The sequence below is a fragment of the Accipiter gentilis genome, chromosome 16, assembly GCF_929443795.1.
Source record: "Accipiter gentilis chromosome 16, bAccGen1.1, whole genome shotgun sequence".
In the NCBI taxonomy this organism is placed as follows: domain Eukaryota; kingdom Metazoa; phylum Chordata; class Aves; order Accipitriformes; family Accipitridae; genus Astur; species Astur gentilis.
In genome coordinates this window covers 13,467,932-13,493,326 of record NC_064895.1, presented here as the reverse complement: position 1 = coordinate 13,493,326, position 25,395 = coordinate 13,467,932, and the positions used below count along the sequence as shown (strand labels likewise).

The window sequence follows — 25,395 nt, the reverse complement described above, 5'->3', positions numbered from 1 at the left end:
TGAAATTATTACCAGTTAGCACAAACCTTTTTTTACTGATTCAGTTATCGAGGGGAAAAAAGAAGACATAAGCAGTTGAACAAACACTTAGGGAAACACCCTTCCTTCTCCTTCCCCAGGCTCAGCTTCAGTCAAACACTTCTACTGGGCAAGGAGAGAGTCACCAGAGTTCAGGACATCTGTCTGAAAATGCTCAGTATGGATTGGAAAGAAATACTATTTGTATAATGTTTTAAGCTGTGATTACAAAAGACACACAAACTGCTTTTCTACATGTGGTTTTTACCGCAGTTAGAGTAAGCAATAATATGGAGTATGACTTTTCCTACTGTGGAAATTCTGTAGAACTACACATGCCATCTCACAAGTTGCTTGTCTTTGAATTACAGACGCATGCCAAGTCTACTGGAGTATTTAAGTTACAACTGTAATTTCATGGGTATCCTGGCAGGCCCGTTATGCTCTTACAAAGACTATATTACTTTCATTGAAGGCAGATCATACCAACTGCAACAGTCTGAAGCAAATGGGAAGGAAGATACAAAATATGAACAAACGGATCCTTCTCCAAATGTAAGATGTATGACTCTTGCAGTGCTGACGCTTATGTAATCATTGCATGAAAAGCTTGGTTTGCACTGATCATTTACAGGCATAACTTTTGAGCTGTATCTGGAGTTCATTCATCAACAGTATAGTTCCCTGTTCAAAAAGTTCAATACTTATTTTTTTAACGCAGGTTTTCTCCATGGTTTTCGGTCTGGATCTTGTGGATAAAAACAGATTAAATTGGAGCTTCCTAACAAGCTTATATGGTAAAAAGCTGTCTTTAAAACAGTTCATGTGTGTTTTCTTCAAAGTGTATACTCTGCATTAAAAAAAAAAGTCCTAGCAAGGATGAAGTGTACATTTTGTCATTTGAAAGTTGATGAGACTTAAAAGTTCCAGCAGGGTTTCATGAACATTCTCAAATTCTACTGTTTTTCAATGTCTTTTTGCAGCAAGTAGAAAACATTTATATGTTGTAAATTGAAAAACACTCATAGAAGTAGTTGTGTTTTTCTTGATTCCATTCATGTAAAGAGGTATTAAAGATGCATTTTGATCTGAAGGTGTAGTAGATGTACTACCCGTAACACTATGGCTAGTAATCCATACAAGATATTTCTTTTTCCTCTTTGTTCTCTTATTGGATAAGAGACCAAATACATACAGAAGAAAGTCCAGTTGATCATGCCTTACAAGAGAGATGGTATGGCCTGAATTAAAATCAAAAGCTCCCAAAGCTTGTTACTTTGAAAATTTAATCCAGTTAGTTTAATGCTCAGGGTACTGAATCTTATCTTTTCACATATTCTCTTAAATAGGAGTGTATCAGACTTTTAAATTTGTGTGTGCCTAAGATAATTATTACCACACGTAAAAAGCAGAATTATGGAGTCAACTGGAACACTTCAGATAAACGGCTTTTGCTAATTCCAGTGCCAGTTACCTGTTTTCTGCTTATCTTGTGGACCACCAACTGTTGCTGGAGCAGAGCAAGGCATTCCCACATATGGCTACCTGTCTTGTTCTCCTATCTAGAGGTTACCATCCCCATAGCTAGGCTAACAGGGAGGCTTCCCAACTGTTGCTGGAGCAGAGCAAGGCATTCCCACATGTGGCTACCTGTCTTGTCCTCCTATCTGGAGGTTACCATCCCCATAGCTAGGCTAACAGGGAGGCTTCCCAATCAGTTGTGTCATCTCCAACCACTTCCATCCTTTGAGTGTGGATGAGGACTCTGCACGTTCCATTCCACCCGTCTTGTGTGATTGTAGTAACTTGCACCACAGGAATGTAAACTAGTGGCTGGAGGAGCATAACACTTTAAACTGCTCCACATGTTGAAAAGGCACATAAGCTCATAGAAGTGTGCTGTGGAGCAAGTAGTTAGGAAAGGCAAAAGACACAGGAAAATTCCTTGCATAGTTTGGCACCTCATAGTCTGTAGTCTGCATGAATGTGTTGTGTTGACAACATTGCCAACACTACTTTTGTTTTTAAACATTTTTTTGGCTCAGTAAAGTCATCACGTCTTATGTACTAAAAGCCTATTTCTGCAAAAAAATATTATGTAGTAAAATTATTGCAAATAAATGGAACTAACAAAGTCTGCCAGTATCATTACTTCTGGACATGCATCTACTGATTGCCTGGTAGGACTTTCTAGCTTTTTACCACATAATCTTGCTAGTAATCTGAATAAAGTCAATAGAAATAAATGTAAACCTATGATGGATTCTTCTTTCAGGTAAGCGGTTTTCCTTAAAATGAATTGCTCTTAAGATGATTGAAACTTCTTGCAATTTATGCTGCATTAGCTTTTGACATAAAAATAAAGAGAAGCTGTCTATGCTGTTGATACTTCATCTCCCAACTGGTGTTAGAGAAATCTGGCTGCATTTTATAACACCAGCAAGGACTGTGTGCTTTTGGAAATATATCTATGATACAGTTTTACTGCATTTGCTGCATCAGTTAAAATATTCATTGTCTTGTTCTAGAAGAATATTTAAATACCATTAACTTCATATTAATACTTTAAATTTGTTCCTTGGTTCTCATGTTGTTATTTTAAGAATAAATTGTTAGGTAACTCAAAAATGAAATGTAATGGGGATCAGCAAATGTTAATGTAGTAAATGAAAAAAAAAAAATCCTTCAGCTGAGATACAGTAAGTTTCATTTCTTCTTAAGTATAATTACATAGCCACAGTAGTACATGTCAGCCCCCTCCTCTATACTGTGTGTTGACTGCATGATGTTAACTTGGTTTAGTATATTTGCTGTGTTTGTTGCATGTTAAATGACTCGAATCAACATATTAAAACTTATTTCTTAAATCCCTCCTATTGTGCCTTTTTGCAAGCTATCAATTGTTGGTGCTCAAAGTGGTGTCAACTCTCAGAAATTAATAATCTGTCTTTGTAAGTTTCTTTTTTTATGGCTACCCTTAAAATACAAGATTCCTGTCAGCAGATATCTTTTTTTCTTGCCTATTATGCCAACTTTTCCTATAAGTTAAAGTTATTACTTAATTATGTATAGTTTTTACCTAAGGTTCTAACCTCCCCAAAATAATATGCTTTAATATAGTTCAATATTATATCAAGCTCCTTGCTGATTCTTTATCAACCAGGAGCAAGTTGATTCAGATAAGTTTTAAAGATCCTTTTCTACTTTTTGTATATTTTTTTATATATATTATACATGTTTATACAGTAATATATTTATAAAATACCTGAGCTCAGTGAGTGTTTTACCTTTATTGCTTCAATTAGAAAGCTGTTCCTGAACTCCTTTCTATGATTAGGTGTCTAGCTTTCAGCCTAACTATATTCCTATCTAATTTATGCACATTTGGTTTTGTCCTGGCACTGTCTTTTAGCTTCCCAGTGTTGACCATATTTGATATTTTTATACAGGTATGCCCAGTTTTTTTCATCAAAACTAAACGATCCAGGCCTTTCTACCTTTTTGTTGTAAAATAAATTGTATATTCTACTTCATATGAGGTCAGAGTTATCCTGCAGCTTATGGTCTTTTAATTCCTTAACAGAACAGTTATTTTGATATGTTGAAAATTTTAAAGACTGGATTAAATTAAACTTCAGGCTTTTAAATTAGTTACTTCATCCTTGTAAAAACCCTCCTGTGAATGTGCAATCCAGTGATTACTCATGCCTTGGCTTAGAAGCTTATATCAAGAACTTAGTTAATTAAGCAATAGGAAGTCAGTTAATGTTTTACCAAATGCTTTTCTATAGGTAGTTGAACTATAGATTATTTCGGTGTCAGGTGAGGACTTTTATTTCTGTGTAAATGTGTTTAAAACTTGAGTGCTATAAATAAGCCTCAGGCTGTAGTTTAATAATCTATTTAGGCCCACCAAAGTATAAATACTTGCTGAATATGGTAGGTCCTGGCTGTGGGTTCTGGGTCCTCTGCTTCTCCTAGCAGTGCTAAAATGCATTGAACTGCATTGTGGTCTGATTCAGATAATTTGATCCAGCCTAAAACTAACTTTTCATTAAAAAAAAGGGGGGGAGGGGGGCACCCCCCCCCCCCCCCCCCAACAACACACTACCACCCCCAATAAAAACCCCAAGCCCCCACCCCCCCAAAAAAAACCCTGAACCAAAACACCAAAGGTGTAGTTTTTCAACTGGTTTTTTTTTTTCTAATCTGACTCACTAGAAGGAAAAAGAGCAAAAACTTGCAGCCAAGGTGAGGAGACAGGGCAGGACTGCTTCTTTGCATTGGAGCCTGTGTTTGGATTGTCCTTCAGAAACTGCTTAAACCAATCCTGAAACTGCAGCTCCCAGTCTTTGTAGAGGCAGGAAGTTATCTCCACCACTGTTTGCTAATATCCCTGATACTGATCCCTGTAAGTAGTATCGGAATGCTTGATCAGGGTTCTGGGATTTATAATTATTGAGTGAAGTAGTATAATTTAAAAAAAAAAAAGTCATGCTGTTTCTGGCTGTAGTTATGCTTGTCCCTACACCTAAATGTTGCTGCCAAAAAAAATTGTAGAAATACATCATTTAAAAAAGTACAATTTATGGCAGAGCCCTGTGTAAGTTAATTTTTTTTTTTCTTAAGATAAATTTTGTTGAAACTCTGCTTTTCCTTAAAAGAAGGGCTTTTACCTCCACAATTTAGTTAAAAACCTTCAAAGAAGTACTAAGCCTATTTTGGGTTGAATAGGCAGATTAATGATTTCTGTTTACCAATAGAAAAACTGGTAAATAGTGGCAGTGGCAAAAAGCAGGCCTTTAAACAGTGATAACATTACTTATAAGTTGCCAAAACATATTTTGAGACTTTGTAGAGATCTTCAGATGGAAAACATCTATTTTATATGTTTATGCTTCTACTTTAAGTTGCGTGTTAATGTTACCAGCCTATAAGTACTGTTTCTCATGCTAAATTGAACATGACTTTTAATTATGGCTTAGACTTTGAAGTTAAATCCTTGCAATTGTCTTCAGAACTTTGGGGTCATGCCTTCTGGTATTTACAAATATCTAATTTTTGCATGTATCAGATATTGCATACCAAAATTGAAGATTCATCAGTGTTAATAACTGATTGTATGAACCTTCATTTCTATTTAAATTCCTGAAGAAGTTAAGCTAACTGAACTTTCCCTCTGCTCTGGCAAAGAGAGAGATGGATTAATAGGTGCTAGAAAAACAAAGGAACACTTCTAGAAAGTTAATGCCCTTTACTTTGAACTCTTGTAATAGAGTAAAATATTAAAATGAAGTTTATTAGAAAGCAACTAGAAAAAAGTAATTAAACACCAGCCTTAGCTGTTAATAGGTAGTTGCCTTCTGAATTATCCAGCTCATTTGTTTAATTAGCTGGGTTTTCTGTTCGTCTCTGAAATACCTTCTGAGATGAGCCACATGAAATATGCAATGTCCAAAGTTACCCTCACCATTTTACAGCTTTTCCGAGACTAATTTCTTATCAGTTGTACCACCTTTTACATCTGGATGAATCTTTGATACTGTGTAGCCTGCAGAAATCTGTGTTTTCAGTTGGGTACTTAATGTTTCATTCTGCATCATGGAACAGAATTACTCTTTATTTTGGAACTAGGTTTGTGGAGCTGCACTGTAATTGAAGCAGGACGTTATCTTTAAAAGTTTGGGTGGGTATACTGAAAGCAGGATGGACAGAAAAAGGATTCTGGCTGTCTTTTTGTTCTGATGCTTCAAAGAAAAGTAGCTAGATTGGTTATCTTCTTGCCAAGTTTAGTGTCTGTATAATTTTAATGTAAATTAAAACTAATGTTTAAATATTAAGATTACTTACAATCAAAACTTGAAAACTACATTTAAATGAACTAGCTCTCAAACTTCTCTAACCAAGCACTCTAGGTGCTTGGTTAGTGTGTGTTACTTCAGGAACTTGCACAGAACCTGGTATCTGCCCTTCGGATGTGGATCAGACTAGTGACTTAGTAAGTCATTCATTATTGTTCTGTGTATTTTATAATAGAACCTTAGAAATGTTTTCCTAAAAATACATACTCTTTAGTGTGGTGGTTATAGCAAAACTGAATTTTGAGAAAATAGGAGTCCAGGTCATACCTTAACGATGTTTTTTTACATGTCTGTGAGTGTATTTGACCCCTTTATAGCTTAATCACTGTAGTTGGGGAAAAAAGGTCTATATAGAACTGAGGTATTTTGGCTGAAAACTCAAATTATTTTGGTAGTTTAGTTGGTTTAGAATTTGGATACTGTAATAATCTAACAGAGATGATTGGTATATTGAGTTGGGCAGCAATTGAACACCTGCATTATGACAAAGATTACCAAAAATGAACTAAAGCTTCGCTGTTGTCTTTGGAATCTCTACAATAATTGTACTCATCTTGTCCTAGATGATATGCTTTGTGCTATGATGTCTTAACAACTTACTTGCTTCGGTAACTTGACAATGAAATAATAATTAAAATGCAGTTGCAAAAGGTGTTCCCGTTATTTCAAGGGTTTTTAGAGGCTCACTGTAGTCAGATTGGATTTGCTGTGTTTGCCAGAAGAAGTGGTGCTCATAACTTAAGATAACAATATTCCCTGAGCCCCTATAAAATGTTACTAACTATTTTAAAGTTGGTAGTATACATTATTGGAAAATTGACATACATATATACACATCTGTTTAAGGAAGGAAGATTATAACTTGCCTTTGTTTCCAGAAAATAAACAAAAAATGAAGCTTACAAAGTCTCCCATCTTAAACTTTTCAGATAGCCGTGGCACAGAAACTCCTAATCTGTGGACTGTCCTTACTCTTCCACATGACTATTACAAAAACTTTGCCTGTGGAATACAACATTGACGATAACTTCAGAGCTACAGCGTCATGGCCTATAAGGTTTTTCTACCTATATGTGTCTCTTATGGCTGCCAGACCCAAGTATTATTTTGCATGGACTTTAGGTAAGTATATGTATTTAAAAAAAGAAAAAAGAAAAGCATATGTACTGAGTTTCATTTGAGATGCTGCATACTAAGCATGTATTAAAAAGTGACAGTGCCCTCTTGAGGCCTTAGGTAAACATTGTTACATTTAAGTATTATTAGGTATTGTCAAATGAATGTTTTGAGAAACAAAATTTGCCATAAATCTAAGCATAGTGTTGTGACTGCTGCAAATGAGATCATGGTCTCCTGAACAAATGTGAGTGAAACACAAGTTTTTTTGGAGAGTGATAGTGTTTTAATGAGCAATGACTTGCTTGTTTTTTAAAAATTGTAGTAAATCTAGTCTGATGTACAATCCCTGATTTTTTGTTTTTGTTTTTGATACCTTGATTTTGGCATACTTGAAAAGTTATTCTAAGCCTCTTTCTGTGGTAAGTTATCAGGAATTTGCTTGATGTTATTCAAGCATGAAGGAAAAATTAATCTATTGTAATTCAGATACATCATAGTGTTGTTAATAGTAGATGGCATTCACAGTAGTATTTTCAGAATTTGATGGGTGACGCTTCAGTTTTACTCTTTGTTCTAATGATCAACAGGGTAACACATATAGTCACTGATTTAAGACACTGAATAGATTATATAGTTTAAAGAACATTTTGCTTTTAATTTCACGTTATTTAAAAAAAACCAAAAACCAACACATACAACAGCAAAATGCTGTATTTATATAAGCTGACATCTTGGAAGTGGCTCACAAAACAGATTTCGTCAGCTTCCTCCTCCTCTCCAGTTTTACATATTTGTTCCATAATTCTTTTGAGAGAGAATCTGTGGGAAACAATGCAATAAAGAAAGCTTTAGTGTAGCAGAGCAGCATGACTCATTTACAGCTGCTGGTTTCATTCCTGATCAATGAATGAAGTGCTTTCAGCTTGTCTGGATATAGTAATTCTGGGGCTTGTTGTGGAATGAAATAATTTCGAATATTGTGCTCTTACACACCAGTATCATCATCTGTAAAGAGCAGGAGTCATCTGAAAAATGAATAATCTTCATTGGTTTTTTTCTCTGTAATACTTCAGATGGATTTCTCCTTATGTGCTTGCTAGCAGTGTAGAGCTAGCATTCCTTTGGTAAAATACTGAAGAAAATAAACTTTTAGTTTGATAAATAGGTGTGTTTTTTTTAATGTCTTCCGTCTACTTTACCTCATCTAAACTTCTAATGGTATGAGTAGAATGTGAGGGGGCCTTAACAGATTTACTGGATATTATGCTTTTGAGTTATACATTACTATACACTTAGGGGAAAAAAAAATATCTGTTCATAAAATGAATTACTTTAAGATGAATACTTACTAAAATGCTAGCTAATAAAATGATCACTTATTCTAGCTGTAGTCTTTGTACTCTAGCTAGCAAGAGATTATGGAGTTCGTGTCTTCAGCTGTTTCTGAGCATAAAATCATTGTCTAATGTTGGAACTTGACATCAGAGATATCAGATGTATGGCAGCACGTGTTGTTGCTTCCAAAGATGTTTTTTAAAAGTGTTTTTGATGAGGAAATAAAAATATTATAAATTACCCTATATTAAATCAAATGTCACAAAGCCCTCTTCCATGCTGGTAGATGACTGGAGAAAGTGAATTTCGGGAAAGGAACTGTTTGAGTGTTTGAGTCAACTGTTTCTTTTACTTTCCAAATACACTGCATTAATACCTTGAAAAAGTTGTTGAGAAGAAAGGAAAATGCAAAAGATACTGATTTATGTTAAATGTCACAATTGTATAAAGTAGATTCTTTTTAATATGGTAATACAAACTGAGCAATTTCTCTTGCCTTGCTAGTTATAATTTAAAAGGTGATAGTCTAATTACAGTGCTTTAGATTAGTTTTGAGCTAACAGAGAGGGCTCGTGCCCTGTAACTAGAAGACTAGATCTGTATTGCTTCTGCAGAGCCTTTTGCTTACTTTGCTTCTGATTTCTCAGGACTCCTTTGAACTGGGAGTTGAGCTGGTATTCTTCTCCCCATGGTCACTTATTTATCCACGGAAGTGGATACATGCTTGGTTTCATGCCTTATGGATGTGTGTCCACGTTTGGGTGCATGCAACCAAGCACCTGGCTCCAGAGAGGCAATATTTGGAAAAAAACTTGTTTCCTTGTACATGGCTATCCTAATCTGAGAAGTACAGCTGAGGGAATTTTAGTGTCTGAGCTAACAAAGCTAAGGCAAAGGCAATAACTGAAAGTGACAGGCAGTGTTCAGACTGAGTTCCCTTGTATTTTCCTGCATAGTCCAGATGATGGTATCAGCTTTTTCTCATAGGGAAAAATATTGTTTGCTTTGAACTATTTGACCTTTGGCATGCATTATAAACACTTAACATTCAGAAGTGTTGTTAACAGAGGCCTTATGCCATTAGTGGAAGTCTAACAAACTCTGCATCACTTAGTAAATTACTGTTCTCTTCTATTAGGTTTGCGCTGCTCTGTGTGTGGTGCTGTGAATGTGCACCTGCTCAAAGTGAATCATACCATTTTATCTTTATACTTTAAACATCACTGTTGCTGCATAAGGAAGCCCAAAGACATGCATCTGAGTGTTGAGCTGCTATCTCAAATCTTTACAACCAGCCACTGTTTCATAGTCTTGATGCATCTCATAGAGTTTGTTTTTCTGTCAAATTGCTCAAGCAAGTCTAAGTAGGTGGTATGAGAGAGAGGGGACATCTGTGCTGTGAAGAAGATAGTGCTACCTTTCATTCTTTTGCTTTTGTACAAGTTTTTGAATTGAAAGCCAGTGTGTTGCTTGGATTATTTTCTGTTTGTTCAAGTGTATAATACAGTGGCCCTCAGTATTTAAAAAAAAATAAAAATATGTAGCCTTTAAAATGTGATAAATATTTTGGACAAACTACGTTGTGTGATGCACAATTTGTAATATGTGCAGTTTATAATGAATTTGTTTCTTTTTGTTTCATTGCAGCAGATGCAATTAATAACGCAGCAGGGTTTGGTTTTAGAGGCTATGATAAAAATGGAGTTACACGTTGGGATCTAATATCAAATCTGAGAATCCAGCAAATAGAGGTTTGTTTCTGGCTCTTTCAAATAAAATACATGCCCATGTAGGTAGTTGCTTGTAATTTCAGTAACTTTTCCTACACATTTTGTACCTCAAGATAGTGAGTAAGTTCTAAGTCAAAAATGTGTTCACACCCTTAGGAAAGGGTGGAAAATAGTCTGTTTTGAATATGTTCTACCTGTCAGCTGACTTCCAAAATATTTTGTGGTTAACTAGTTGAGTAAATACCTTATTCAACTCATCACTTATAATTGATATGTTAGAATTTTGAAATATTTTGTAACACTTTACAATTACAGGAATAATTAGTTTGTTTTCCTTTACAGTTTTCCACAAGTTTCAAGATGTTTCTTGATAACTGGAATATCCAAACAGCTCTTTGGCTTAAAAGGTATTTATTTCTTTAAGGAAAGCTTTTCTCCGCTGAAGTTTCTTAGATATTTCTTTGAAGATAGTTCAACTTCTAAAGCTAAACCCCACAAAACATCACTTATTTAGCAACTGCATGGGGCATTTTTCTTGTAATACTTGAATTAAAGCCTCTGAACTTAGGACTTCTCTGTTAGTGTAAACTATCAGGTTATGATAGGAACTTTTTCTTCACTGGTCATAGGGAACCTAAAACTATTAATCTGTAGAGGTGTCTTTTTTCTTTTTTTTTTTTCTCTCTTAGCATTCAAAGCAGTATATGTTGCTGAGAGCAGCAGGCAAAATGTACATCTTGGCCTGTGGAAGCTCTGCGTTACTTTTAGCCACACAGTGATGCAGGAACTTGCATACATTCTGTGAGAGAACTTTTCTGCGCTCCTTCCATAATGAGCGCGTGGCAAATATCAAACCCTACAGTGTGCTATCAACAAAAAATGCAAATTAATATCCCTCAGATGCACTTTTTTCCTTGTCTGGGAAACGGGTATAGTGCCCAGTAAACTACATCATTCTGCTTTTACTACTTCTTGGTGGTAACTAGAAAGTAAAGAGTGTTCTTGAGTAGTGTGCAGTTGTTTCCCTTCCCCTAGTCTCTGTTTAGCTGATCTTTTATCAATAGGTGCAAGTTTAACTGAGACTCCTATCTTGGGATCACTCAGAGGACTTTATCTCTTATTCTAGGATGGCTGGCAATAGGATGTTTCTTCCATTAAATCTCTTTATAGTGTGTTCTTTCTTCCATAACTGCTTCCCTAAATATTTTTCTGACCCAATTAAAAACAGAAATTGACTTTTATTTGATTATTCTAGTTGGCTCAATAGGCAGTAGAATCTATGGCTAGGACAGTCAGCAATGAAGAATTGCATGCTTGCAGGTATTGAAATGTATCATTTAATAAAGCAAATAAGCTATTTAGCTGTTTTAAAATGCATTTTAATTTAGTTACAGAAGTTTATCAGTATTAAACTTAATAGAAAAAGGGTTGTTTCAACAAAATTTCAAATCTTCTAAATGGAATGATTCTAAACAAAAACTCCTTTTAGTGGAGAAGAGTAACATTTCTGTTAAGACTTGAAAGAAAAAAAAATTGAATCAATTGCTTAGGGTGACATTGAAAGAAGATGTGAAGAAAAATTAAAGCATCGCCTTTAATAAATATTTTTAAGAGCAATTATGGAAGAATCTTTGAGGATAGGCTAAATCCATATTGATTTTGCCACAGTTAAAGGGAGAAGGATGGATGTTTTCTTCAAGTTTTGTTGCAAGTAAAAGATTGTTTTAATGATTATATATGAGGACCATAAATACTGGTACAGACTATATATTATATTGCCAATCTTTTGGTTAGTTGCAATGCTACAGGAGTTTGAATAGAGGACAAGCCCATGTGTTACTTTGAACATCCATTTTTAATACTTCACTTGTTTACCTTTTATAGAAGTACCTAACAATCTTAGCTATTTACCTCACATGAAATACCACACATCAGCATTTGTTCTGTACTTTTCTGATACTCTTTAAAGAGAAACGGAACCATCAGAATTAGAGGACTTAAACCCTGATTGTGTGTAAAAACAAATTCCTTGTAAAAACACAGTTAACAGATCTACAGATAATGAAGAATTTTAATAAACATTTAATGTAGATCACAAAATACAGCAGTTCAAAGGTATTATTGTTACAAGCATCCAAGTTAAATTAGGTATTTACATAGTAGCATATATCAACAACATATGTCATGATGATCAGAGGGCTGGAGCACCTCTCATATGAAGACAGGCTGAGAGAGTTGGGGTTCTTCAGCCTGGAGAAGAGAAGGCTCTGGGGACACCTTACAGCAGCCTTCCAGTACCTAAAGGGGGCCTACAGGAAATGATGGAGAGGGACTTTTTACAAGGGCATGTAGTGATTGGGTAACAGTTTTAAGCTGAAAGAGGGTAGATTTAGTTTAGATATTAGGAAGAAATTCTTTACTGTGAGGGTGGTGAGGCACAGGAACAGGTTGCCCAGAGAAGTCGTGGCTGCCCCATCCCTGGCAGCGTTCAAGGCCAGGTTGGATGGGGCTTTGAGCAACCTGGTCTAGTGGAAGGTGTCCCTGCCCATGGCAGGAGGGTTGGAACTAGATGATCTTTAAGGTGCCTTCCAACCCAAACCATTCCATGATTGTGTGATAATGTTTCCTGACTGGGGAAACTGTTCTGTTCCCCTTCAGCGTTGTTCATTCTTTTTTCCAAAGAAAACATCTAGTTCCATGTCTTTGTTCATGTTTGCAAAACCTCTGTGGTTCTTGTTGCTCTCTTCTGGCATCTTTCCAAACTTCCTGTCTTCTTACAGTGGATGATGTACTTCTGCTAAGACCTCCAAAGTCTTTCCCTGGCCTGTTATGGGCAGAGTTGAATGGAGTGGATTAATTAACTTTATTTTCTTCAGATAACAGTCTTTCTAACACATCACAGTATTACATGTCTTTTTGTAGCAGCAATCTACTGTTGATTCATGCTCAGCTGATACTCAGTGTTTCATACTGTTGATTCATATTCATACCCAGCTATACTTTTTCAATAATGTTACAGGAATGGGTACTGTTTTGTATCTTCCACTTTTCCTATTAGATGTTCTATACTTTGGACTTCATCTTGTTGATTTCAGAACATCATTAAAGTCTGTCAAGATCATTTTGGATTCTAGTGTTCTATCTGCTAAGAAAACAATGCCAATCTCTTCCACCCCACCTCCCACCCCCAAAATCGAAGAGAAGACAAAGTGAAAAAAATATACTTCTCGGTCTACCACCTAAGCTAGTAATGAAAGTATAGAACCAGACCAAAGGCAGTACCTTGCTGAACAGTTGATGCAACTTCCCATTTCTAGAGTAAATTATGGATAAGATAACCTGAACCACCTGTATTTGAATAGATTTTCTCAGCCTGTTGTGATGACTATATTTTCTTGGTTTGCTTTTAGGAAGGTCAGGTGAAGTGTTTTAACAAGATTTATTATTGACAAATCCATGGAGGAGTTTAAGCTTACATTTTACTTTTTGAAATTGAAGCCTGATGATTTTTTTTCTAGTATATATCTTACCTGACTTGCATTGATATAGCTGAAATTTGGTTAGTTAATTTAGTTAGTTTTCTTAGCTCCCAAATGCTTTGCAGGGGAAAATTTGCTTAAAATAGTTTAACCCAAATATAGATCGAAGCCATTTATCAATTTATTAATGAGACATAGTTAACCACCAGACAGTGAAATATATGTTCAGAATTAATATCCACACTAGAACAGATAACATTTTGCATGTGTTTAGTGTTCTGGTTTAATAAACATTTCTAAACACTCTTCTGTAACTAATCCCAAGGAGTTTAAAAAGTGCACATACATGCACACAGTTATATGCAAACTGTGCCACCCTCTCCCAAGGACATGTGGGATACAAAACCACACCTCCTTCTGGAAGTGTGGGCCCCCTGCTTGTATGCACTGCCTGTGGGAGATGTGGGTGCTCCAGCTCTATGTGAACCCATTGATTCACATACCGGTTAGAAAAGCATGCCAGGAGTTCATGTGCATGCAGCTGATAGGGGTGAGATGCTGCTCCCTGCGTATTGCATATTGCACCGACAGTCCCCCAGCTGGATGCAGGCTACTCAGTGTCTACCAGGGAGGATGCTCTGTCTTGGCTGAGACAGAGGCCGTGATGCTGGTGGGGTGACTTCTGGCAATGTCAAACCAGGTTTTGATGACTAGCATTTTGCTCCAAGATGTCTCCCTGACTTGTTACAAGTTTTCCTAAGCTTTTGTACTTTCTAGGCTGACTGATTCTTTGTCTCAGGAGTCTCTTTGAAATTCCCTGGTTACTGTTTAGTCTGGCCAATGTTGTTTTCCTCTTTAAGGTGGTCTATTCTGGGAAAATGTCCTCAGATAGTTTTGTGTATTATGCATATATGCACCTGCACCCTACTTAGGCCCATGTTCTCATCTTAACAGCCATTGTTAGCAAAGCCCTTTGGGAAAGGGAGAGGGTTGTGCTGGTACCCTGTGCAGAAGACCTTATAAGACAAAACTTACCACATCTATTTGACTGGAATGAACTAAATTAGCAAAATACGCGTTTGATCTTTCCCTATTCACATCCTGTCTTTTTACCTTCTGCTCTTTCACACTGACTGTGTCATTCGGTCTCAGCAATCTTTTGTATATATGGAAGTTGTAGTTAAAGTAGTTACATTAGTAGTGAATGTTTTGGCTCTGTATCATTAGCTTGTTGTCGTCTTTGAATAACAGATGTGCATTCTCTTTTCTTTCTCTGTTACTTGCTATGTGTTTATAAAACTTTTTTACATATTAATGTCTATTGCCTTTTCTAGTTAAAACTCATTTTTGTGTGTTAGCTTTAGATTTGTGTTCGTGCATGCTTGTGCTGTTTATTTTTGCTTCATGTTAGTGTGTATCTGTTTCCATATTTCCTATTGCTTTTTGGTTTTCAGATCATTAAAGACATTAAAGAACTCTTGATGAAGCCATATCAGGACCTTACCATGTTTCCTATCATTCTTCCACATCATGATGGTTTGTCATTGTGTCATTTAATGTTGTCTTCTAGAAACTACCTTTCTTGGATTCCTTTTTCCCTTCTTCCTTCCAGAATTCCTTACTGTAGGACCTTGCCTAATAATTCAGAGCCTCAGTTTTTAAATAGCAGAGTTCAGCATTCTCCTTATTTGATATTCTCACATCCCTAGAGTCATTAATTATAATTTCATCATCACGCTCTCCTGATTGCCCTACCCAGACATGTTTTCAATTGTAGTCTCTCTGTTACTCAAAATTGAAGGCTGTTGTTACTTTTCCCCTTCTCCTATAAGCTGCTTTCATTTTATGAAAAATATATGTCTGACTCATAGCAAGAGTTTGTAGGGTAGTCTGTGCCTTCAGTGTAGCTTTTCAAACACACTCTTGGATGGTTCAAGATCCCATATTAACACCAACACCTGTCTTTGGATGCTTGTGTATCACTTCATTATAAATAAGTACCATATGTGATGTCACTGAGCACAGGTTAGCACTGAGGGGTTAAATTGGGAGCTGTGAATAGCTTTAAATAATTTTCTGTAAGTCATAATACAGTGGCAACATTATTAAATAATAGTAAGCTGCAATTGCATTGCAAATGATATGTTGGAGATGAAACTGCTAAAAGTATAAATGTATAAATGATAACTGGGAGTATTATTGGCTATTTGTCTCGTTATTTATCTTGAATTGTCTTTGACTTGCTAGAGTGTGCTATGAGCGAGCCACCTTCAGCCCAACGATCCAAACCTTCATCCTTTCTGCCATCTGGCATGGGGTTTACCCAGGATATTATTTAACATTTTTAACAGGAGTACTAATGACACTAGCAGCACGAGCTGTAAGTACCAACCAAGTATCTTCTTAAATAATAATTTTTGTAAAAGAAAATTGATCATGTTCTCTAGTCCAAAGATGCGCTTTACAGTTGATACACAGTCTGTCTGATAGTGGTGTTTACTTTTTTAGTTATGAGAGCAGTGGGAATGATTAATTATAAGGAGGGGGTTGATCGGTGGAAACAAGTGAGACTGTACGCAGTCTGCAATATCTTTGTAGTATATCTTTTGTGGAAGCTCCTCCTCTGTATTAACTGATAATATATTACTATGCCATGCTGAACAGGATGATGTTGTCTAAGACCATTTTGAAAAAACTTTCTGATGATGAAAAAATCACTGATGATGAGTAGCTTAAAATTTGGGGGTCAATGCTATATATTTATAGAGTCTGCCCCCTCCCTGATTTCTGTCCAATACTACTGTAAAGATGGTAGCTAAGAATGGTCCCCCTCAACCAGCAGATAAACATCTCTAGTGCAGTTACTATTCAAAATTGGCCAGCCAGGAGTGCAGTCACATTAACACGCTTTTGCGGCTGCTATTCAGAACCATATGGAACCAGCAAATTTTCCAAGAAATCTCTCACAGTTCTGCTTGAGAAAGCTGCATAAGAACAGAGGCAGGTTTATCAGTTACTCAGTGGGAAAGAGGAAATAAATTGGGTGTCAGCTCAGAGCAGCATAACAGACCACTTTTCTGTTGAAAGGACCAGGAGAATGATAAATGAAGCAGACCGCTCTTTATTGCTATAATGGCTAGGGGAAGGTGGAACTTTAGATTTAGATTGTTATTAACACTAATAAAACAGATGCTTCTCCTCTTTCTTCAAAAAGATGTGGGTATAGTCCTTGTTTGACAGAACTGACTCCTTTCTTTACAATAGGTATAGCTCCCTTCTCCTTTCCAGACTCTATAGCTCCCTTCTCCTTTCCAGACTCTATCACAGTGAACTTTTGATATTTATCAGCCAGGGGCTGGTGCAAAGCCAAGGTTCAGGGACAGTTCACAGGTTAAAGTTGTTCTGCTCTCAGTGAGGTGAGTCCAGTAAATCAGAGTGCTCACTGCACTTCGTCCTGGCCTTCGCTAGTAAGCTGCGTTGTATTCACATTTCATATGTATCAATCAATAGGCTATTGAATAAAAATATTTTGAGTTTCTGTATTAACAGGTACTTAATATTAACTGATAAGATATGTTAGAGGTACTTCAGGATGTTTATTATTTAACTCTACTAGCCTTTAACTGCAAAGTTTGGCAGCTCTGATCTACATTTTCTTCTCCTGTCATGTCTAAGCACGTAGTCAACTTGTTTTACTTCCTTTAACCATTACACATTTCATAATCAGGTGTTTACTAGGTGCAATTATAGATTTATTTTAAAAGTTGTCCTTCAAGTCCTAAAATACTAGATTTCTCTACAAGAAATTCTGTGAAACTTCATCCAAGTTTTACAGAACTCGGGAACAAATCACTGCACGTGACCATAGGAGAAAACTGGGGGAAGATGGCAGTATGAAGGGTATTTGGCTAGAATTACTTTTTTTACTTAGCTTAACTAAACAAAGGCTGAGTGGGAAAGCAGTATCTACAGGGGTATTTGGGTAAGAAGGACAAGAAGGGTAAAAAAGGTTTTTAATGTAAAGAATGAAATCAGCAGGACCTAGCCTTGGATATGTTCTTTAGAACCAGGAGTTTTAATGAAACTGAAGATTGAAGAAACTAAACTGGGTGCTTTGGTGTGCAGCTGTTCAGAGAGAACTACCTCAGTGCAGATGACTGGAAGGTTGCAACTGTGACACCAAGCTCCGCAAAGGCTGAATTTAGCCTGTCTTGGCTTGTAAGCAAATAAGACCATGAGCAAGAATGACAGTTCCGTCAAAGGAAGGAGGGCTGAAGATCTACCGGTGTCTTTATAATTACAGACTTAAAATTGAACCCAAACCTGTGTGGGTTTTGGATTTTTTTAAATACCTTTGGTATGCCATTGTTTGAGCAGAAATTTACGAACAAAAGAAGACTCAGCATAGAAAATTGAGTCATTTTCTAATAGTCTCACTTGATATCAGTTGCTATTAAGACTCCTGAAATACATTATTAGAGCTGATATTGTGTGTATTCTGATTTATACCCCACTTATCCTAAAAAGTATCTTATTAGCAAGTATAGGAAAATGGCTTTGCATATAGAAGCTTTCAACGGAAGCATTCTGGTTTTCATTTACTGAAACACTCCGTATTTATAGAATGGCTTGATGGAATAGAATGTCTGCCTCATTCAGACAAGCAGTCCAAAGTTGCATTGGATTTAGGAGGGATTCATTTACTTAAATTCTGCTTAAATTCATAAATACTTAAACTCCTGTGCTGGATTAAGTGCACTATCCTAAAAGGCAGGGAATTTGAACTGACTCCTAGTGAAGTTGATGGGCATTTTGAGTAGTTCAAAGATACTTGACCAGACTGTAGCACTTAAATTCATCCTATGAATTTTGTGGAAGTGCAACAAACTCTGTACAGTAAGATAGCTCTCAAAGTTTATTCCTAAGCTAACTTACTATTATCTGCTTTTCCAGATAAGAAACAATATCAGACACTATTTCGTTGAATCTCCTGCTGTTAAAGTATGTTATGATATTATAACATGGATGGCAACTCAAGTAGCAATAAGTTACACAGTTGTGCCATTTGTACTGCTCTCTGTAAAACCCTCTTTCACCTTTTACAGGTAAGCACATTCACTCTGTTTCCTTTTTCTTTTCTTTAACTTGAATAGACGTATTTTCTGTGGCATAAGATTTCTGAAGCTATTTCAGTGATAATTATAAGATTGATTTGTTAGCTGAGCAAATGGTGTTTCTGTTCAAGTGCTCAAACGTAGTTTGTGTTGTGTATGAGAAACTATGAAGTACTCTTGTCTTCCTATCATAATAGACTTATTTTCCTTGGGGCAGAGAAAAAAAAAAACATACCAAAATCAAAACCAGAGAGTACCTTTGAGATTACTGTATGCACTTTAACTATTCTATAGCAAGCCTAGATAATGACTTCCCAAAAGTAACTTGTGAAAAAGAAAGTTGAAAGCAGACTTCTATTTACTTTACATCTCTGTTAGAGCACTAAGTACTGTGGGGGAAGATTTCATTTCTGACTTTCCCTTTACTGCTTTTCTTAAAGTAAATATTAATGTCTTCCTGTCTTAGCAAAGTACTGTATGCCAGTAGACTTAGTCCTAAAGCATCCTCTAAGAGTGTTCATATTTTTATTGAATTATTATTTTTGTTTGTTTTTTAGCTCCTGCTTTTTCTGTCTTCATATTGCCAGCATCCTGGTGTTGTTGGTATTTCCATTGAAAAGAACTCAAAAAGGAAGTAAAAGGCATGAAAGCGTCCAGCCTGTGTGGTCCAAAAAACTAGAAGAAGAAAATCTTTTGCAAAAGAACAGTTATTCCACAACAAATAATAGTTTCAGTCAGAAACAAGAAATAACCTGCAGATATCAAGCATTAAAACAGTGATTGAGAAAATACTATGATGAATATATTTTGTATGTTTTCAGAAACCCATTTTTAGCACCTTTTAAAGGGGTTTGTATTTGTTTGCAAAGATGTTTAGTAAGAAAAGAATGCATTACCTAGGAAAATCACATACAATAGCAAGACTGGAAACAAAACAAATTAACCCCTCCCATGCCATGTCCCTGTGGGTCACGCCTTATATGAAGATATTACCATTATTTCAATGGGCACTCAGGACTTGCAACGTATGTCCATAGGGTCATATGTGTGCCCTTTGCTGAATGTACGTTGTGTATCCCAAGGCACTGATGGGGTGGAACAAAATTGTGTCAATCCAGGATTAACAAATGGAAATTAATTTTTCCAAATGAATGACTTGCCTTAAACCCTCTATTTACTGAAATATTGTTTCTAAGTGGGTATTTTCAAGTTTGATTTTATGTGAAAAGCATATTTCAAATATATAATACTATATGCTATAAAGAAGATAAAAATAGGAAATGCAAAGTCATTAGAAGGCTTTTGAATCTTTAAAAGGGAACTGCAATAAGCATCTCAGTATTTGGAGGGTTTTCTTAAAGTATCTCAAACTATTACAGTACATTACAGAACTGTAAACATTACTGATGCCAAATTATAGTTAGGTTTCTTTGATAAAGAGTATACACATAGCCCTTCTGAATGGATTTAAAAAAAAAGAAACACATGAAGGTTCATCTTTTCCAGGGCTTGATGGCTCTAACATAGGTTTCTTTAAAGTACCGAAAACCAATAAAACACTGCCAAGTGGGCTTTGCAGCTGGAGAAGGAAAGGCAGCCATAGGACACAGAAGACAATGTGCAAGCACCAAGATTTCAATGAAGGTGCATTTTTACCCTTAAATACCAGAAATACTTGTTCTAGAGTAGAACTATTTTACAAAAAAAATATTTTTAATACTTAAAGTTGTTTTGAATTTTCAGGCATACAGCAGTTAGTTGATGATGCTTTCAATATAAAATAGCAAAATTACCTTGAGCTTTAGTGCATAGGTAGTCAAACATGAAATTACTATCACAACCAATTTCTGTATGCTTGATAATTGATGGCCCTTTATCCAAAGAAGTATATCAATTTGAGGAAAAGCTTTTTCTTTAAATTAGAATTTTAGATGCAAAGTTCACATCATATTTGTGGATAACATAATGAAAGAAAGAAATCCTTCAGAATATATGGCTTACAAAATTATGGAAGTGTGTCAAGGGAATAATGCAGTGGTTATATCTGTTCCAGACCATTTATTGTGATGATGGTCCCTGCTAGAGTACTGCTGTTAAAGGGCTACATTTTAATTGCTTATATTCTGTATTTTCCTGTAATTTTTTTAAGGAAACACAAACTGTTTATCCACATGGATTTTTTTAGCTTTAAAAATGACACAAAATACTACCAGAGAAAAATAATGCAGCTTTTTAATTAATAACCTACAAATGAATGAGAAAAATTTTGTCATAATATTTCGAACCTTAAATTTTTCATCAAATATCTGGCACTAGTGGGGTGAATATTCTTAGTTCCAGAAGTGCAATGATGGTCCTCAGCTTTGGGGATTACTACCATGCAAAAATAGTCACAGTACTTCTGGCTTACTCTCTAAAGAACCAGATCCTAAGTCAGGTCAGAGTTGTTTCCTTGCTGTGATAGTTGTGTGTCTGGCCTTTGGCTCCTTGCCTAAAACTCCACGAGGATAAAATATCTTTTCCATATACGTAGGTTAGCACTAATTTACACAGTTAGAAAGGGGGAATTAAATATGAAATGAGAGTAGATGAGTCTGTGTAGATGAGCGGGGATGTTCATTGTTTCAGTAACAGCTGTATTATCTTTAAGATAAAATAATCTGACTTCTAAATCCTTAGCTTGTTTACCCAAGTAGACCTCTGCTTACATGGGGTTGTGGTTATCATATGTCTCTTTGAAATGGCATTATGGTTTTTTTCTGTTGCTTATAAGTAAGGGCACACTAGTTTCTTTGTTTGATTATCCTTATTAGATACAGAATCAGGAAAGATATTTTTCCACTTTCTGTTCTTGAAGGGACATTCACGTAAAATAACAAATTAGAATTGCATATTTCTGGATGGGTGAGTAGAATTAGGGTTAATTCTTTCAGCATTTGTTGCTGTTTAATTTAAATTCATCTTGTTGGTGCAGTCGACATATCTACCCAAACAAGCACTTTTGGATGCCAGTATAACATCTCCATTTTTCCCATTAATGTTCTGGTACTCTTGTTTTGGCATATGTGCCCATATGTGCAATGGAGGCTTACTAATTCTACATTATGAAATATGAAAACAGTTGTAAGCACTCCCAGAAGATAAGCAGGTTTAGGATAGCGAAGACTGGTACTTCAGTGTGAGTGAATTCACTGGTATGGTTTTGTTCAGAACTTTTGTATATGGGGAAGTTAAAACAGGTAAGAAAATATGTATGTGCTGTAGTTGGTCACAAATGGCAAGATACAGGTTTCAGAATTGGATGTGACTGGTGTCTGTATGCAATACAATTACTGTTTTCTTCATGATTTGAACCCCTTAATAGCAACACAAGAAAATTATGACAACTAATTAGTTCCACACAGAATTTGTTTTTAAGTATAGTGTCCTAGAATTTACCCTTTAAATGTTACTGCTGAATATAAAAGTACTTTGAACCAAAATCTGCTCTTCATGCAAATGAATTCTCTTGGGGACTATGGAAAGAGGTTTTTTGTTTTAATGGCAGCACTCTAATTTTAATCAAACGGGTTTTGTGTTGTTGCTTTCCCTCTGATTTACTTGTTTTCTGCCTTCCTATCGTACTGGATGCTTTTTATCCATTCACTCAAAGTCAAGAGCAGCCAGCCCTGATGCTTTAGATAATTTTTAGGTTTTACACATGTCATTTTATAATACTGAATTTGAAAGGATGGTGGTGATTTGCTATTGCTCTTGCTGAGAAAAATAGAAAGTAAATTTCCTAGAAATATTTTGGGCATGAAGGAAACATGGTTTTAAGTATTCTTTCACCGATTAACTGATGTGTATCCAAAAGGTAAAAGTGTTTTTTGTATTGCAGATCAGCACACTATGAAAAGTAAATATAACATATCATTCATAATTTTATGGTGCTTTGCAGATATTTGCCTATTGTGAACAATTCATTCAGGCACTTAATGAGTTAATGTTAGTAAATGTAGTCACCCTGATAGTAACTATTTGCTTGCTTAACCTTTTTTAACTTTCACAATTCTGTATTAATGAAAGATGTATATTATATATTTAAATAATACTTTCAGTGGTGCATACTACTGTTGTAATAGGGAAGGCTTTGTTAGCTTTACAGTTACGGACATGCCCTTCTTATTCAGGAAACTTATTCTTTCATGGCCATTCCTTAAGTTGACATGTAGACAAGAATTCAGTAATAAGTGACATTTTAAAATATATATTACCAGGTAAAAATATTGGTATGCATTTCAATATGCTCTTGATAACAAATCATACTTTAGTGAGAAGACTTTACGAAAAAATCTTTGTATATTCCCTGCTCTATGCTGACTTGTGGTATGAGTTTTACTAGTATAGTATATTATTTATTAGAAGAATTTTACACTTAAATAACTTGTTCTGTTTCCCCTATGGAAATAAGTAATATAAATATAAATACTATGCTTGTATGACAGGATGCACACTAGGCAGTTGTGCCTCTTTTGATGGCAGTGATTTGGTTAGTGGTAAAATGTCCTCTGACCTTTATGAGATCTTTAGCTGCTGTCAAATTCATATCAAAAGTAATTTTAACAGAGTGTGGAGCTTTCTCTCAGAAGCTTTGCAAACAAATTGTCAACAGATTTGTTTAAATACATGGTCAAATGTGTCACTGTTACTTACCTGTAAACTTTCACATGCTCAGCTTTATAAGTTGGCCTTGAATGATGAAGGAATTTAAAAGCACAAGTTACAGTAAGTTAGGCTTTCATCTCCCTTATCCTTAAGTCTTTCACTTTATAATTCTCATTGAATTCTGAAATCAGGTTTGAGAACTTTTCATTTTCTATAAATTGCCATTTATGTTGAAAAGTGATCAGCGTTATAAAAACAGATGGAAATAGATTTAGGGGTTTAGTATGATGCAGACTCTACATACGAAAACTACACATCGGTTCTGTGCTGATTCATCACAGCATTTCACTACATGATTAGCCTTTAGGCATTTATTTGGGTCCAGTAATACTCTGAACATCACTTGGGAGTATTTTTAAATTTCCTGTTAAAAACTCAATTGGCTGTAAGTACTTAAGTTAAAGAAGTATTTAAATGCTATGCTGAATAAGTATCTAAGCAGATAATCTAGTGAATTGAGCCTACTCCCACTGGATTACCAGAGCTGTCTGGATCTAAGCTAGTTTGCACTGTGGGTTTTGATCTTGTTCATAGTCATGGTGGAAACACTGGCTGTGAAGAAGTCTCTGGTAAGAACATGTCCCGTCAGTGGCCGGGGGGGTTTGCCACAAGAGTTTCTGGGGGGAGCTAAGCCTACATGCAGAGCTTGACAGAGGATCTACTTGCTTGTGACCCAGGCTGCAGCTGCTCTATGGTACATCTACCTGAATTTTTTATGTGTTTGCTGTCTTAACCTGGACATTGTGGAAACACCATGAAATCCAGGCATCCACAAAGTCACCCTGCAAGGTTACAACTGCAAATAGGGCAACAGTTGCTTATTACGGTCAAAACTAAATGAAAGCAAAAAATTAATTTCTTAAAAACTTGTTTTCAGATGAGCTTCTTATGTTTTTTTACAAAACCTAACCATCAGCTTATCAATTTTTATCCCATTAAATATTTAAAACATAATTTTGCTCACTTTAGGTATAAAAAAAAAAAGGCAAATATTGCCACTTCATCATCATCTGTGCATTAGCTGTGTGTCCAGTGACTTAGGCCTGGTTTTGGTTTTAGATGTTTTTAGATTTTCTAAATCCATGTGCATATCCATACAAACATTGTGTAAACTTCATGAATTGAGAAACTGTAGTTACATATAGTGTGCATAAATATACCTAAAAGAGGCCATATCGATATTTACATGAGGTAGTGTTGAGCCTTCCAGTTGTACACTACATCTGTTGAAGGCTGCTGGGCTCCATTCTCAGAGTACTAAGCTTTCTGCTTCCTAAAGTGAAACTAGAATCCACTGGCTACGCTTTAAGTAGAAAGTAAAGTGCTTCTTTCATTCTGTTTGCAACACCAACCCTTACAGGATATTCTGCTGCAGGCTATGAATACAAAATTTGACTTCAGATATATGACTGAAATCTGAGTTGGGGCCACTTTTGGAGGAAACTTTTTGTATTAATAGTGACTCAGTCCAGCACCTTATTGCAAACTAACCTCTTGGCAAGAGAGACCTCTGCACAATCTTCTTTCTTCCTTTTGTTCTCTGAGGAAGAACTACCACAAGCTGGATTTTCATTTAGGTTTCACTACAATATGTCTTATGAACAGATAGCTGTGGCCCATGCTGTAGTTGGATGAGGCTTCCAAACGGTGACGATGTAATCTGAAACAAAAAATAGAGAAACAGGGTGCCTAGAGACCGGTAATCAGAATAGTGCAACACCACATATTAAAGGTGCAACAATCTTTTGTCACAATAAGTTACGAGTATTTGCCTATGCATATTTTGCCTTTCTATGTGTTTATCAGTTCTCTACATCTTTTCTTTGTACCTTCTTTTGTGCATTGGTGTTGACTATTTCTATGAAGAATCTTCTGATGTGTCTTACTGTGACAAAGGTGTCAAAATGATACAATAATAATTAGGTAGTTATTCTTAAATCCCAGACCTCAGATGTGTTCTAGATCAGTTAGAAGAGAACATTCAAAATGTATTGAACGAAAAATAGTGTAAGATGGGTAAATATAGCATCAT

At 35.8% G+C, this 25,395-nt stretch overlaps 1 protein-coding gene across 1 annotated transcript in view; it reads left to right on the top strand.

The window, feature by feature from the left end:
* MBOAT2 (membrane bound O-acyltransferase domain containing 2) overlaps positions 1-20,086 on the top strand; it is a 96,229-nt gene extending 76,143 nt beyond the window's left edge. Inside the window, exons 7-13 of the mRNA XM_049818763.1 lie at positions 390-573; positions 6,809-7,001; positions 9,981-10,084; positions 10,406-10,470; positions 15,790-15,922; positions 18,496-18,647; positions 19,214-20,086. Coding sequence (XP_049674720.1) covers positions 390-573; positions 6,809-7,001; positions 9,981-10,084; positions 10,406-10,470; positions 15,790-15,922; positions 18,496-18,647; positions 19,214-19,436 — 1,054 coding nt within the window. The 3' untranslated portion in view covers positions 19,437-20,086. The remainder of the gene's footprint in view (positions 1-389; positions 574-6,808; positions 7,002-9,980; positions 10,085-10,405; positions 10,471-15,789; positions 15,923-18,495; positions 18,648-19,213) is intronic.
* Positions 20,087-25,395: the final 5,309 nt, after the last annotated feature.